This window comes from Xyrauchen texanus, chromosome 48, assembly GCF_025860055.1.
Source record: "Xyrauchen texanus isolate HMW12.3.18 chromosome 48, RBS_HiC_50CHRs, whole genome shotgun sequence".
Lineage (NCBI taxonomy): Eukaryota > Metazoa > Chordata > Actinopteri > Cypriniformes > Catostomidae > Xyrauchen > Xyrauchen texanus.
Window position 1 is genome coordinate 16,623,412 of NC_068323.1, and position 15,734 is coordinate 16,639,145.

General features: G+C 38.4%; 1 protein-coding gene across 3 annotated transcripts in view; it reads left to right on the forward strand.

The window, feature by feature from the left end:
- Positions 1-15,734, forward strand: part of LOC127639899 (DENN domain-containing protein 1B-like) — a 129,203-nt gene that overhangs the window by 69,503 nt on the left and 43,966 nt on the right. For 2 of the 3 annotated variants that reach the window (XM_052122224.1, XM_052122226.1), the window contains exons 7-11: positions 1,076-1,156; positions 2,547-2,606; positions 4,600-4,653; positions 5,432-5,542; positions 12,966-13,066. In XM_052122224.1, the coding sequence (XP_051978184.1) occupies positions 1,076-1,156; positions 2,547-2,606; positions 4,600-4,653; positions 5,432-5,542; positions 12,966-13,066 (407 nt within the window). The remainder of the gene's footprint in view (positions 1-1,075; positions 1,157-2,546; positions 2,607-4,599; positions 4,654-5,431; positions 5,543-12,965; positions 13,067-15,734) is intronic. The other variant, XM_052122225.1, reaches the window with a different exon arrangement.

Here is a 15,734-nt window from a genome sequence, read left to right on the forward strand (position 1 = left end):
ATGATTATAATAATTTATCATAATTAAAATAATGATTTCTCAAACCATTTACAAATACATTTTTATTGAATGTAACAATTTGCTTAATGATTTACACAGAAATTTGCATTGAACATTTCAATTTACATCCAGATGACTGAGTTACACAAAAATTTGTTCTGTTCATTTTTCATGAGCCCCAAAATATAACAAAAATTATCGTTTTCATTTTAATGTTTTTTTGTTTTGTTTTTAGCTAACATTTTATTTGATTATTTATTTATTTATTTGTTTTTGCTAAATAAACTAAAGTCTAGCATGTGGATTAAATGAATACTTTGAGCTCGTAAGCATGATTGGCTTGACTTTTGCTATGCCGTTCCGCGTGAGGCGGCATTGACTGACAATGAAGGTTGAAGAGCGATGAAGGTTTATGGCTAGGGTAAATGAAGTGTTTCCTCAGGCTGTGTTACTGACCATGCGTGTGAGCATCCAGGCTCTCGTGACAGCCGCTTATTCACCCCCAAACACACATATGTACAAACACACGGACATTAATGCTGCAAGCTCTCACCACATAGCTAAACTGGGAACTCGCTTACAGCCTAGCTAAATATATGCCTAACGATTCGATGTCAAACTATGGTTAAACAGCAACAGCATCTGTATTCTATACCAAGTTTGAGAGGGTAAACTGCACTCTTGTCATAAAAGCTTGTAAAAGCTCAGTGTTAGAATCCTGAGGCCTGTTTTGTGGAACAGCAGTTCTCCAATGGCTTCTTAAAATCACCCGCTCTAAGCAAAGACCTTTGGTTAATTACGAACAGCCAATGTTCGCCATAAATCATCCCCAGAATAATAAGCGTCTGCCGCAGCCTAGCTTACAGTCTCTTAACCTCAGGATCGCTCGTTAAATGTGTGTCAGTCAGATATATTTCTATTCCGTAGAGTGTTGTAGGAATACTTTATGCTAAATTCCTTAAATCATGAAATAGGGTGCTTTTTCCTTTTTTATTTGTTCCGTTGTTCATATAAGTGCTTGTGTATTTTTCTTTGTTCTTATTTATTTTTTATGTTTGTCTTGTTCACCTTACAGGAAGGTAACTTGAATGACATGTTGGAAACGCTGCACAACCACCCCGTGCCAAAGCCGAATACGCCAGTTAATCTGAGTGTGGTAGGTACTGGGGAGGGCTGACGGTTTGTTTAGAAACAGAAGTAGGACCCACAGCCTCTCACTCTGATAAGAGCCGGCTGGACAGCATTAACCCTAATGGCCACTTGTGCAACTCATCAAATCCAGCAGCAAGCATAGGTTAACACCGTCTTAAGGAGCTGCCAGTCAATGACAAACCCTCTATCAGAGATTGTAACTAGTTAAACATGATTACACAAGCACTGTGGAACCTTGATTTGTGAAGTGTCAGTCAACAGAGAAGTGGTTGATGGTTCTGTCAGTAACATTATGCTCATGTTAGCTTAATTATTCTTATATGTACATTTTGTAGTAGAGTCATGTATTGATGTAACATCTCCTTGACGTTCACAGTTTGAAATCACATAATTATATGGCTTATATGTAGTTTACAAGTTATTGGATATTTTTCTAAATATTGCAGTTGTCTGTCTGTCTGTCCATCCTTCCATCCATCTTTCTTTTTTTTATCTGTCTGTCTGTCTTTTTGCATCACTCATTTATTGTCTGTCTGTCTTTCTTTTTGCATCACTCATTTATTGTCTGTCTGTCTTTCTTTTTCTATGTGTCATTTATTATCTGTCTGTCTGTCCGTCTTTTTGCATCACTCATTAATTATCTGTCTGTCTGTCTGTCTTTCTTTTTCCATCCCTCATTTATTTTCTGGCTGTGGGTCTGTCTTTCTTTTTCTGTGTCATTTATTATCTGTCTGTCTGTCCGTCTTTTTGCATCACTCATTAATTATCTGTCTGTCTGTCTTTCTTTTTCCATCCCTCATTTATTTTCTGTCTGTTGGTCTGTCTTTCTTTTTCTGTGTCATTTATTATCTGTCTGTCTGTCCGTCTTTTTGCATCACTCATTAATTATCTGTCTGTCTGTCTTTCTTTTTCCATCCCTTATTTATTTTCTGTCTGTTGGTCTGTCTTTCTTTTTCTATGTGTCATTTATTATCTGTCTGTCTGTCCGTCTTTTTGCTTCTCTCATTAGTTATCTGTGTGTCTGTCGGTCTGTTGGTTGGTCTGTCTTTTTCCACCCCTCATTTATTTTCTGTCTGTTGGCGTGTCTTTCTTTTTCTATGTGTAATTTATTATCTGTCTGTCTGTCCGCCTTTTTGCATCACTCATTAATTGTCTGTCTGTGTGTCGGTCTGTCAGTCTGTCTTTCTTTTTCCATCCCTCATTTATTTTCTTTCTGTTGGTATGTCTGTCTTTTTCCATCCCTCATTTATTATCTGTCGGTCTGTCTGTCAGTTTGTCTCTTTTTCCATCTGTCATCTATCTATCTGTCTATATATATGTCTGTCTGTCTGTCTAATCCATCTGTTCATTGATGTGCATTTAATATATCTATACCCTTTCCTTCATTTCACAAGAACAACCACTTACATTTTGCCACTGGGCAAGTTGTGAAAGATCCAGGAAGCAGGCAGTCGGTGAGTTGCGATTAAGTGCACTGAAGGGAGAGGGATGAAAAGAATGAACGGGGCAGTTCTGAAATCTAGAGCTGCTGCCCTAATCGCATGGGAAACAGCTTTCCAATTTTGCCAAATAAACCAGTTTTATTCTTTCTTTAAAGCATGGCAAAAACCATCCTGGGTCTTGTTGGCAGTTTCTTATTTTCTGGAAAACAATCAAAGATGCTAAATTATTCATGCTCTTTCACGCTGCTGTATTCTCTTTTCGAATATCAAAACTCTATTTCGAATTAAAAGCAAAAGACAATTGTGCTCAAGAAATCTCCTTGATGCTCTGCCCGTTAGCCTACATTTATCTTTTTATCTGAATATGGATTAAAAATATATATAATAAACACAAACCCTTGAATATCTGCTCAAAAGCATTACAGTAAAACATTATGATGTGCCATTTTATTTTGATTCAAACTGTAAAACTTAATTTCATGACCTGGCACTAATCCTATTATTTTCCTTTTGTAATTTTCATGATATTCGCTTTTTGCTTGGCATTTATCAGATGCTTTTCATCCAAAGTGAACCACGGAGCACTAATTATTGCTGAGAAAAATGTGCCTGGTCTAAAGCTTCATTCAGACTTTCCAGTGCAACAGTAGCCTATACAGTGCAAATCTGATGCGGAAATTGTTAACTAAAGTCTGGTCAGGTCACCCTAAGGGATTTCTTGGAATTGTCTTAACAATTTCAGCTGGTTGTGGGTTTACTTATCTCTGTTATGTTCCAGTTTAACTTCTCCAAAGTGACATAATTGTCATTTTTGGGAGAACTATTCCTTTTAATAAAATTATTAGAATCATGTTTGTTTGCATGTCGAATTTGGAAATAGGGCTTCTCATCAGTGTTGTGTGGGCAGGATTACTTAAATCAGAGATCTTGTTTGTGTGCATGGTTGGGAGTGGTGGTGGGTGCTGGGTCTGGTATGCTGATCACACTACAGGAAGCGGCAGGCACAGTGTGGTGATAACAAGCGCTCTGATAATGTGTGATTTTTATAAACACCACTGAAAAGTGTTAGCCACCACCAGCTGGAACTACAGTCCACGACACAGAGGGCAGTCAGCTGCTCGCTGTGGGAAAATAAACATGTGTCAGCACACGGACAAGAAAACTGTGGGGAAGATCTTTGACTGCTTTATTGGTATCTTCAAACTGTTTATGTTGTATGATTATAGCAAAAGAACTCCGGACACACACATCGAAAATCCTAGATAAATTTTGACATTGCACAGCAATGCCTTCAATTCTGTCGACATTTAATCACAATCATTCAAGCCAAATAATAAAGTGATTGTTCAAGCAAAAAAAAAGAATCTGACATGAGTAGAAATGAAGTCAAATAGGTTTGTAACAAGGTGAATGTGAGAAAATGATCACAATTATAATTTGTTTGGTTGAACTATCCCTTTAAAAGATATCTTTAAGTATTAGAGGAGCTGCGCTTGCATTTGTTTGCTGAACATATGCAAAGGCAGCAAAAGTTTAAACTGTATGCTAAGCAACAGATGGGTACTCTTTACATGAAAAAGTGCGGCCCATTCTTGGCGATGCGTGCTGCACAGGCAAACAAAAGTGCTAAAGTTAGCATGCAGTGTGGGATCTTTGCTCTGGAGCCTCTTTGATCCAAACATTAAACCTGCTCGCCTGTTCAAACGTACGCCTGGCAGACCCCACTGATACTGTCAGAACAGAGCAGTTGGCTTTTGTACCGTAATAAAGACTTTCTCTCCAATGCGGGGAGCCGCCTCTGGTAGTGTCCACAGGGGATCGACGTTTGTAGACTTCTTGTGTTTTATCTGTTGTCTGTATATTTTATGTTAACAAGCACAGACACATTTCATGTCGATCACAGTTTGTCAGTGGTGAAACGGACAGTAAGGAAGAGGGCCCATAAACACTTAAAACAGGAGGGTTGCTTGATGGTGACCTTTATCTGTTTTTGTGTTTTCCTTAGCATTCATACTTCATAGCTCCTGATATAATTGGTCTCCCCACCATACCTGAAAGTGTGAGTATACATCATTTTGTGTTGTCTTTAAACCCAGTATACAGTGCACACACATAAAGTGGCCCCAAAAAGTTCTTGAGCTCTCAAAAATGTCTGAATTTACAGTAATTTAATTAAATATGAGGGTAACACTTTATACTGTAGGGATTTTAAAGGGGTTCATTAAAGGGGTTCATTATTAACCCTCAACAAAGGGACCATTAATGTAAAGTGTTAACATTCATATACATACCTGTATAGATATTTAAGCAAGTGGCATTTCTTTTAAAGAAAGCAAGAATTTTTTATTCATTTATTAAAAAAAAATCAAGCAAAACATTATACATTTTAGGGTTTAAATCATAAAACAATACTGTTGATTGAATGTATTGCTCAAAATGAAGAAAGTATCTGGACAATTTCTGTTTGTCATGTATAAGTGTAATATGTCCATAGTTAATGTGATGAAATACACATGTGGTCACTCTACAAGGGCACCTGAATGAACTTGAGGGAGACTTCATACATCCATTTAAGTGACCTAACCACAAGATGGTGAACTGTAGTCATGAAAAATTATCAGGAAAGTGCAGTTAGTAAAGGTTAAGCATCATTTGTTTGCAGATGCCACTTGCTATGATTATTTTATCGAATTAAGTGACATACATTTTTAAGTATTGCGGAAGTGTCCAGTTACTAGAGCGCAACTGTTCTGTACTGTACTGAATATGTTTTGTTGTATAAAAGGTCAACCTTCAATGCCTCTACATCAAACATCTTCCATTTTCCCTTCTTTCAGAGAAATGTAACAGAGTACTTTGTAGCAGTAGATGTGAATAATATGTTGCACCTCTACGCCAGCATGCTGCACGAGCGACGCATCATCATTACCTCAAGCAAGCTTAGCACTGTGAGTTCCCGCTGCCATTCTCATTTACACTTTTGACAGCTTTCTTGTTGTTCAGATATATCAATATACATTGTCGTATACAATAAATTAAAATATCTCTCTTGGGATCCGTTTGAAGTGATGTTGGATTTCAAGTAATGTGTGTTTTGAATTGCATTAAATTAACAAGATGTGTGATGAGTTTTTTTTTGAGACTATAGTCTTCACACTTGTAGAAGATCTTGTAAAATTTTCTGTGCACTAGGGCTGGATATCGCCAACTACCTCATTATATGGTACACATGATGTCACAATTCAATATTCACATAGTCTTGAGACATCAGGATGTCATAATTGGATTGCAATTATTACAGCTCAAAAAAAGGTCTGACAAAATGTTGCTGTTTTAACAATTGTAAAAACAACTGTGTGTTCGTGACCTACTATACACTGATTCAGTTTTCTGATTTGATATTTTTCTTCATGCTTGCACTCTGTAGCATCAGGCTAGCTTTAAACTATCACTTATTAGATCCCTGACTCTTCCACATATTTTCTGTTTGACTCCTCTGCCTAAAAAAGGGAGTGGGCGCTTATCGCACAGGGGCGGACGATGGTCCAAACTTTCACGACAGTTGGTGGAAGCAGCAAGTGATGTTATTCGCTCCCTATCTTTCCGATTACCCCCAGGACCATCTGCGGAGGGAGAGCAAGTGCCGGCCGACAGTGCCGGAACCAAGTTGCTCCCCTCAGCTCTGGAGGAGTCTGTCGGAATGATCCAATTCATGGAATATTTTACTCCTCAGGGCTGCCGCCTTCATTCCGTGTGCTCATTGACACGAGGGATTAGAATGTGTAAATCATTAGTCTCTTGGGTAAATAGTTTTTTTTCCCCGCTCTCTCTTAGTGTGATTTACTGTTTTGCAGAATGGGACAGCGGGCAACCTTGAGTTTATGAAACTAATATGCCAAAAGAGTTATTACGAAGGCTAGTGCTATTAAGGTTCCACCTCAGTTGAGACTTTCATCTTCTCAAGTCCTGAAACCATCCGTCTTCCTCTGTTCCTTGGCAGACTGCAAGCGCAGACGTATAAGTGGACATATGGCCAATTTCTTAAATTAACAAATTTTTAGTTTTTAAGTAGGAATGCACGGTTACCGATACCGATTATTTAGAACATCTGCCGATACAAAAAGCTCATTATTAATATTATTTACTCACATTAACTGATTTCTGAATAGCCTCTTGTCAGGCTAAAATTAGATTAGAAAGATTTCTTAATATGTAAATGTTCTTAACTCACATTAAAGATGCTATATGTAATAGTTGTACTGTTCTAAATAATAGTTCAGTGAATATCATCAATATCACATAGCATCTCAAATGTTGCTTTGGTTATTCCGAAATGCTTGACACAAAGTGTCATCAAAATGATTGCCTACTGTTTCCTCCCAGAACTGTGTGACATGCTTTAGCTCCCAGACATAAGGCATCTGCTGCTGAATGCAAGCAAACATGAAGTTTGTCAGAGTGTTTTGTCTGCACACTCTAAACCTCAAGTAGGAATGGATTACATTTAAATAAAAAGCTACAGTGGCTTCAACTTCCATTTTCATATTTTGCCCCAGTAATGATAATAATAATTTCACACAAGAGAGAGTTTCTTTTACGCAAAGTTGTAGGCTAACTGTCCGACACATTTTTTTTCCACCCCCTTTTTGACAGGAAGTAATGATTGGCTCAGATCATTGGCTGTTTTTATTCAATTGGCCGATCTCATTAATTTCTAGTTTTAAGGTCAGAGATAGCCAGGGTGTGGTCAGCCCAAAGCCAACTGCTACTGTTTATCCAGCGAGCCAACAGGATAAATAGAGGAAAGAGAAGGAGAAAGAGAGAATCCATTATGCATGATGTTTGGGGCCTCCAGTGTACCTGCTGTGTCAGTCTAGCAGAACATGGGCACGCGCCTGTATTGGAAAGCAAAAGAATAAATCATGATCTTACAGCAATGCATCAGTTGACTTATTGCTGTTTTGTGACCAGAGGTAAGAAGTACTACTGTTTTAAAACCATGTCGCAGGCTCTGGGAGTCAGCCGCCCGTGTAGTCTTGTCATATGCCAGTATAATTGTGCTGCATCAGGATCCCTCTAACTAGTCAACTGGGAGGCCCTAGCGCGTTTCATCTGCGAGACCCCTCGGCCGGCCCAGAGTCTTGACAGCCGCCTTCTCATCATGCTGTCAGTGGTATGCTAACAAGATCCGATCCCATCTTGGCCTGTGGTGTTAGCCACTGAGGTTTCTTTTGCCCTCACACTTTTTTTCCAATCAAATTTTTTTTCTGCTCAGCAATATGGCGACGTGTTTTTGCTCCTTCATAAGCATCTCTCTTACTACACCTTTAATAGACATTTTGTCTTCTTCTGGCACTTCCTGTTCTCTTCTTGGTGGTATCGTGTTGTGGTTGGTGGTGGGGGAGGTGGATTAGTGGTGTTTGGCGGTCTGTGCCCTACCTGTACCTTTTACTTTTTTTTACCTCCTTGTTAGCGATACACCTGTGCCAGCGCCCCCTGCTCAGAGCAGAGCTGTGTGTTTGTCAACAGGAGGGGAGCGAGCGGCTTGGTAATTGGGAAACAAGGAGAGGGCCAGGAGAGAAGTCTCGCAGGAAGCAGAAGTCAGCACAGACTGTGGTACTGTCACCCTTGTCAGAGGGAATCACACCTCTAGTCTCCAACCTGCCCCAATCACAGATTCCACCATGAGCTTTGTTATGCTTATCAAAGAACGGGACCTTTTTTGTCTTTGTCTATTCTTGGAGAAGTTACCATGGATATTTTTGAACACCAGCTTCTCACTAGATGTAGGGGAATATGTTCGTAAACTTGTTTACATAGACAGGGTTTACTGGAAAGGTGTTACAAAGTGTATCCTTAGACGTTATCTGTGGATTATAGCTCAGCATGGCAAAATGGTACAAATGTACTCCTAGAGATGAGTATGACTATGGTTTGATTTTGAAGTGAGAGTTCTGGGATTGTCACCTGATTGGGCAAATCCGAGTTTGCTGAACGAAGACTGCAAAAACCTTACATTTTCTTTCCTCAAAAGATACATTTGTAGGTCTCTTTCTATCAGTGCTTCTAACATGCTGCTTAGCTGCAGAAATATTTGCTGCTGATCTCATTGAAGTTTTGTCATTTTTTTGATAAAACCATTTTAATACGTTTTTGAATGAATCGGCTTGAGCCTTGACCTTAAAGATTGTTTTAGTGTTGGCAAACAAATCTTTGTCCTGAAATTCATATATGATCTTCTCTTTTAGAAATAGTTCTCCCAAAATTGAAAATTATGTAATAATTTACTCAACCTCATGTCATTTCAAATACAAATGATGTTCTTTCTTAGGCACGAAAGAAATTTGCAGTTATCATTTGCTGCAAATGATAACTGCATGAAAACATAATTATCATTTGCAGTTGATAATGACTCACTTTTAAGTGTAATATTAACCCAAAGTAGCTAAAAACCATGATAATTCTCAGATGAACAAGCTTCTGTCATAGCACTCATGATGGTTGAATGGACATCAATATTTTCCCTGAAGAAAAAAAAATAGAAATGAAAATTCAGGAAACTTATAGCAAATGCCTTTAGAAGACTTGCATTGTAATGCACGAGTCACATGGGCAACTTTTATGATACTTTTGAGTCCTTTTTTTAGCTTTAAAATGAGTGACTATCAATTGCCACTGCATTGAAAAAACGGACTGTGTTTCACTTTATGCAGTATTCTCATAAACAAATGTTCCACGATAACTGCAACTTAAGCTTTTTATAAAGCATTTGTAGCATTCTGTTGATTACCACAAACAGCATTTTCGACTCGTGCTCATGTTTCTTAAAACAAAGAAACAAAAAACATGATTACAGAAATGCATTTACAGTGGCCTAAACTGGCCAATAGACTTTCATTCTATGTGCATAAAGCTCTTTTTAAATATCCGTTTAAATATAATTTTAAAAACTTTTGCCACAATGAAATGATAGCAGAGCTGATTTTCATTTCCTTGTAAGAAACCTCAGTTCTATCTTCAGTACTGTCAATAATTAGTTAAGTCGAATAAGAATTGTGTCATGTGTTCTTTGACATGGCCAGATTTAGTCAGATATAAATCGGCTTTGTTTGTTATCTGTGCATCTCTGAAGCCGGTCACCTTTGTATAATATGATCTCTGGCTGGTCTCCATAGTGAAGACCTCCACTTAACATGTCCATGGCATGCTCATTACCGCCAGCGCTCACAGGTCTCGGCAGGATCCAGCCCTGCACCCAAACAAACCATAATCCAGCATTTGTTATTGAGGACGGCATCTACATTCAAAGCAATGTCAAGCATACGCTCTCCTTTTTGTGACTATTTGGATTCCTTCATTAATTATTCATTAGGCCAGCTAATATTGTATTAGGAGCTGCACTCCAACTGTGCATTGTAGGGCAACTATAGATTCAGTGGCAGTGATACAGGTATTTCTCTTTAATGGTTACAAAAAAGGAGATCATGATTGATTTTCTTGCTGGACTGGCATGTGCAAAGATGAAACTCTCTATTTTGAGGTAACAAAATTGAGAGTAATTTGTTTTTGAATTCCACCTTTTAATGTTTATCTAGGTTTCGCCACCTCCTTTACGTGCCCTTCATCTTTGAAAGTAAAAGGCGCAGCTTCACTTTTAAGCTGAGAATAAATCAAGCCAATTGGGCATGTCTGTTGACATTGTTAAATTAATTGGAATGTGTTATTTAGTTTTCTTGCCCATTTCTACATGGTACGGAAAGGTTCCTCTCGATGAAATTAGATGGCAGTCTGCTGACACAGTCAAAGAAAAGTGTTTCTTTACAGTGCAATGACCTCTCAGCATGATTCATTAAACGGACCTTGAGAAAAAAGATTGCGTACAGAAAGGGTCTTAAAGCTTTGATATCAACCAAACTTCACTTGGTGAGAAACAGCATAAATATTCATTTTTCTTCTAAACTGCCCGGACAAAATTAGATCTGTCACAACCAAAGCCTTTTCATTATTTTTGGAGATGTGCACAACACATTTACATATGCAAAAATGCAAGACAGTAAATTATTGTTAATTAAAGCTGCACTATTTTTGTGAAACGATAGGTCACGTCCAGAGCACATTCACAGGCCGCGGTGTCACAAAATGGAAATCCAACAAACAGCAGCAACTTCTGCAGGCTCAAGCTCTGTTCACACCACGGGCGGCATTGTCGCTTGGTGCCGCTAGACTTTGCAATCCGTGCCGCCACTCAAACGTTACTGGAGGATGGCCATAGTAGCGTTTGAAATGCTGATTACGGATGATACTGCCGATAAAACTAAGATATCATTTTAATTTGACAAGTTATCAGTCCTTTTCCCTCTAAAAATGCACATTCTGCTCAGGGGAGCATTATATATAACCTGCAGCAGTGCTTAATGTGCATCATATCTTTGATCAAGACAAACCTTATATCAATATATGAATCATACTCGCTCCGAATGCTGCCACGGTTTTCCAAGCATCAATTTATTAGCTTATATGCATGTATGTGGTTACAGACAAATTATATAGAACAGTGAAATCGCTCACAGAAACGTTTTTACCTCTCCGTCTTGCCTGCACTTGACTCCAGTGTCTCACTCTCTGCCTTGAGACAGATGATGTAAGCTCCTCTGTCTTCACTGTCATAGGTTGTCGCTCATGAATGTCGCTCATCATTTGCATAAAGTATACATTTTCTCAACTGGTCTTGTTGCTCCCCGTGTTGATCTATGTTGCCAACGGTCATTACAGCTCGTGTCGCAGGAAGACGATGTGCTGTCATTGAAAATTAATGGGATTGTGTCGCTTCATTGCGCGATGTCGCTGGCAGTGTGAACGGGGCTTCAGTGACAAGACCAATCTTAAGGCTGCAACAAAATGAACGCAGGTGCTTCATTTCTCTGTGTTGTTGAGTTGAAAAATGTGTCAGATCACAATTGATAACACAACGCAAGTACGCATTGCATTCTCAATGTTGCTGCAAAGGGTGCTAAAGTGGACATTAGTGTGAACTGTCCACTTCTCCAATCAGTTTGAAGAGAATATTGCTAATCAAGTAAGTTGAAGACAATATACTTATAGCAAATTACCAGAATAATAACACATCCAGTTTAATGGCTCAGACTTTTTAAGGTAACTCCTTAAAAAGCCCCCTTCAGTACAGAGGTTTGTTTCTGCCGCAGTCATGCACAAATGCACGTTTAGCATGTTCAACCGGACCACGCATTGGCTAAGCATTGACCAAGTGCTCTGACGTGTACTCGCATAAAGTATGCCTTTGGCCTTATCTTGTGTAAGGACGTTTACAACTGCACCTCGTATAAGGGGAAGGTGTGGCTTTGGATGGATATTTTGCAACCTAACTGTTGTGCGACCGCCAAGCTTGGTTGGTTTCACTGGTCAATTGTGATATTGTGTGTGTCAGTGAGTAGGGGGGGGTCTCTTGATAGTACAGAGCCATGGTTCACACATTACTGGAAGCTCCAATTGTCAAGACCCCCCCATCCAGCCCTACTCCCTGTGGTATTCCAACAGCTCACAGTCTCTCTTGGCTAACTCATGTTTCATTCTTTGGCAATTTGCCCTAATGAAGTCCCAGAGGAGCCTTCAGACCTCTGTTCTTTTTCCATATTTAATCATGTTATTTTAATCTGAAGTGTGTGTGTGTGTGTGTGTGTGTGTGTGTGTGTGTGTGTGTGTGTGTGTGTGTGTGTGTGTGTGTGTGTGTGTGTGTGTGTGTGTGTGTGTGTGTGTGTGTGTGAGTGTGTGGGAGCTCGTACACACAGGTCATTACAACTGCTAGGTAGCCATGAGGGGGAGTCAGGCTGTGGTGTAGGGTCACCTGGGTGTTTACTCATTAAACATCCATGCCAGCAATGTAATTAACAGTTCGCTGCTTGTAGATTTATATTATTTACTATATATGTATAGCAGTAATAAAACATAATTAATATAGTATCAGCGCCAAAGCTGCTACACATTTGACACCTTAAGTCTTCTGCTTTGTTGTATTTTTAGGGCCACGATTGATGATTTGAACCTGTCCTATTAACATCAGAGCAAACATGGAGAAGAGAAACAAAAATCCACATTTAATTGTATATATTTTATAATATATAATTATATATATTTAATATTAATACAAATATTAAGTATATTTTCATTTCGAGCTTTGTAAGATTAAATAGTTACCTGTATGTGGTACTGCCTTTTCTCCTCACACACAATAAATGGAATCCCCTAAAGCAAAGCTTGTTAAATGGTGTGTTCAATGCACCCACAATAAGTAGTGTTTTCTTTGCCCATCATATGATGGAGCCTCGTACATTTGTCTCTGTTTTCTTGTCGTAGTTAACTGCATGCGTACAGGGGTCCACCGCCATGCTCTATCCCATGCACTGGCAACACATCTTTATCCCTGTTCTTCCTCCTCATCTGCTGGACTACTGCTGGTAAGAGATCCGCTCATCTACACACCTACAGAAACACAAAATAACACAAATGTCTCATTTGTATCTCGCTTTGGCAGTGCTGCCTTCTGAACTTTAGAGCTGTCTGTTTTTGAGTGTTTAGAGTGTGATTTAGGCCTTTTGATTTCTCTATTACTTGTAAATACACATACATTTATTTTCTCCAAAATGTTCACATGTTTTGCACTGCTTGTGCCTTTTCAATGAAAAATGCAGAACAAAGATTTATGTAAACTGTTCAGAAAAATATTCTTCTATTCAAGCAATAATTTTTTGTAAGAGTCGATTTATTTTTTATTTGCACCAATTCGTCCCACTTGTGTTATTACATGAATAAAGTCCATTTTGTAGGAAAATTTGCAAAGCTCTGCCATTTGTATTGGGAGTTTGAGAATATTTCAACTATGTTGAAAGCGTTATCAATTTAGCCAAAAAACTGACAAACACGCAATGGGCAGGAATGTGTTGAACTTGACAGGCAGGTGATTTCTTTCATGAGATTTCAAAAGCTTTCCGAATTCTGCGTGCACTGATTCAGTTCACGAAAATTATTTATTAATCAATCTTTAGCAGTTAAGCCATTGTTAACACAAAATATTTGCGATTATTTAGAAAAATATTATGATTGAGATTTGAACTGTGATATGATTAACATTTAAAATAAATAAATCAAATAGTGTTTCCTTTTGACCAACATTAAGTCATGAGAAAATATGCTCAACTGCCAATAGAAATACTGTTCAAGAAAGGGTGTTCACACTTGAGACCTCTTAAAAAGAACCAGAGTAAATATATAAAAAATACAGTGAATACCTGCATGTGGCATACTATGCAGTCTTTCTTGAGATTTTAGCGGAAGCTTTTATTTTGGCGGAACATGAAAGGAAGATGTTTCTATTTGTAGTGGAGATGACAATAACCTCAGAAAAGAGAAACATGCTCTCATTCACTCTTCTTTCCACAAAAACCCAGTGTTATGAGGTAACTTTAGATTTGGATTGTAACTTTTAGCCTCCTAGCATATTTGGGATTACACAAATGTGCAGTTAGTGAATCTAGAGCACTGTAAATATAACGTGCTACAGCTCATTAGCCTCACGTGTGCTTTGAGTACAGAGAACAGTGCTCTGCACAAACCGACTTTTTAAGTATTTAAATCGCAGCCTTTGCGGTTTGATTAACGCACTACGTCACATCACGATTTCGCCCTAGTAGTGGTTGGTAGTAGTATATGGGTTTGTCAATAGTCAATGCAGGTAACAATATCTAGCAAGACAATTGCCGAAATATACATATATTTCATAAAAATGTGATATGCATAAAATAAATGCCGTCTTCTCGTGACCAAAAAAAATGACCAAATATTGTCTGATTAATTGGTCTAGCCAATATGTCGGTCTGTCACTATCATGGTGACCTTAAACATGCAGAACTACCTTCCAAAATGCCCCTCATCATAATAAATATCTTCCACCAAGTCTGAAATCTCAGAGGATTTATGAAGGACTTGTTTATTACAGCCAATGCCACCACACCAAGTCCAGCCTACTGTTTTATACCTGTCAGATACATATACAGTACGGCTTGTGTGGCAGACTGATTTCTGTATGCCAGCTAGGGGCTGAGACCGTGATCACACTCTTAATTTGCAGCCCTGCTCTATAGCTAACAGAATACCCAATACCAATAAATTGACTTGTGCTGCCACGCTTGACATCAGAGCCTCATGTTTTACTTACAGCAAAAATGTGTAGAGAAAATATTTGTGGTCAAATGCAACATTCATATAAATGTGGTCATTCATGTTATGTCAGTTTTAAAGGCAAGATGATTTTATTATATTTTAGCCATGTAATTAAACAAAACAAGATTAAAAGATATTTTTGAAGAGTGTGCATTGGTCATGATGAATGATATTAGAAACTCTGGGAATTAGGCTGTCATAACAAAGTTACACTCACGGACAACAATGACGTGACGGGGCTCACCCAATGCGTGTGTCTGCGTGTCAGCGTGCCTGCATGTCAGTTAATTTTGTGGCCTTAATAGATGCCGTGAGGAGGACTGTAGCTTATTAGCCACATAACCTGATTGAGTGAGCACAGTAGCGGCTACCCAAACCTATCTAATTATGCGGCCCTGCCTTGCTCTGCTCTGCACCGAGACTCAAAAGTGACGCTCGCCAATTACACTAATCACCCTCACTGGAAACAACCGAGGACGCTAATAAAGTTTAACTTCTGATGTGTGCTGCATCAAAGATATTTGTCAATTTACAGTGACCCTCATATATTATTATTTTGCACAGAATTGTTTGCCTGGTGTCAAATTTGTTCTGTAACATACAGATGTTTCAAATATTTTTTATGGAGTATCTACTAAATGCATTTGTTTGTGGACGTTGTAAAGAAAACTCTCATTTTTGACGTTTAAAAAATCACAATGTTTTCATTTGACTTCAAAATAAGAATATAATCATTCCTAATCCCCCACCCAACAAAGTGATGTATTTTGAGAGCATCAGACATCTGTTAGTTGCAATAGAAGAAAATGTATAAATATTCCAGATTAATTTCATGTTTCACAAAACCAAGTTGTCATAAATAATAACACAATGATATTTAAAGAGAACAGTACTATAGTGTTATAA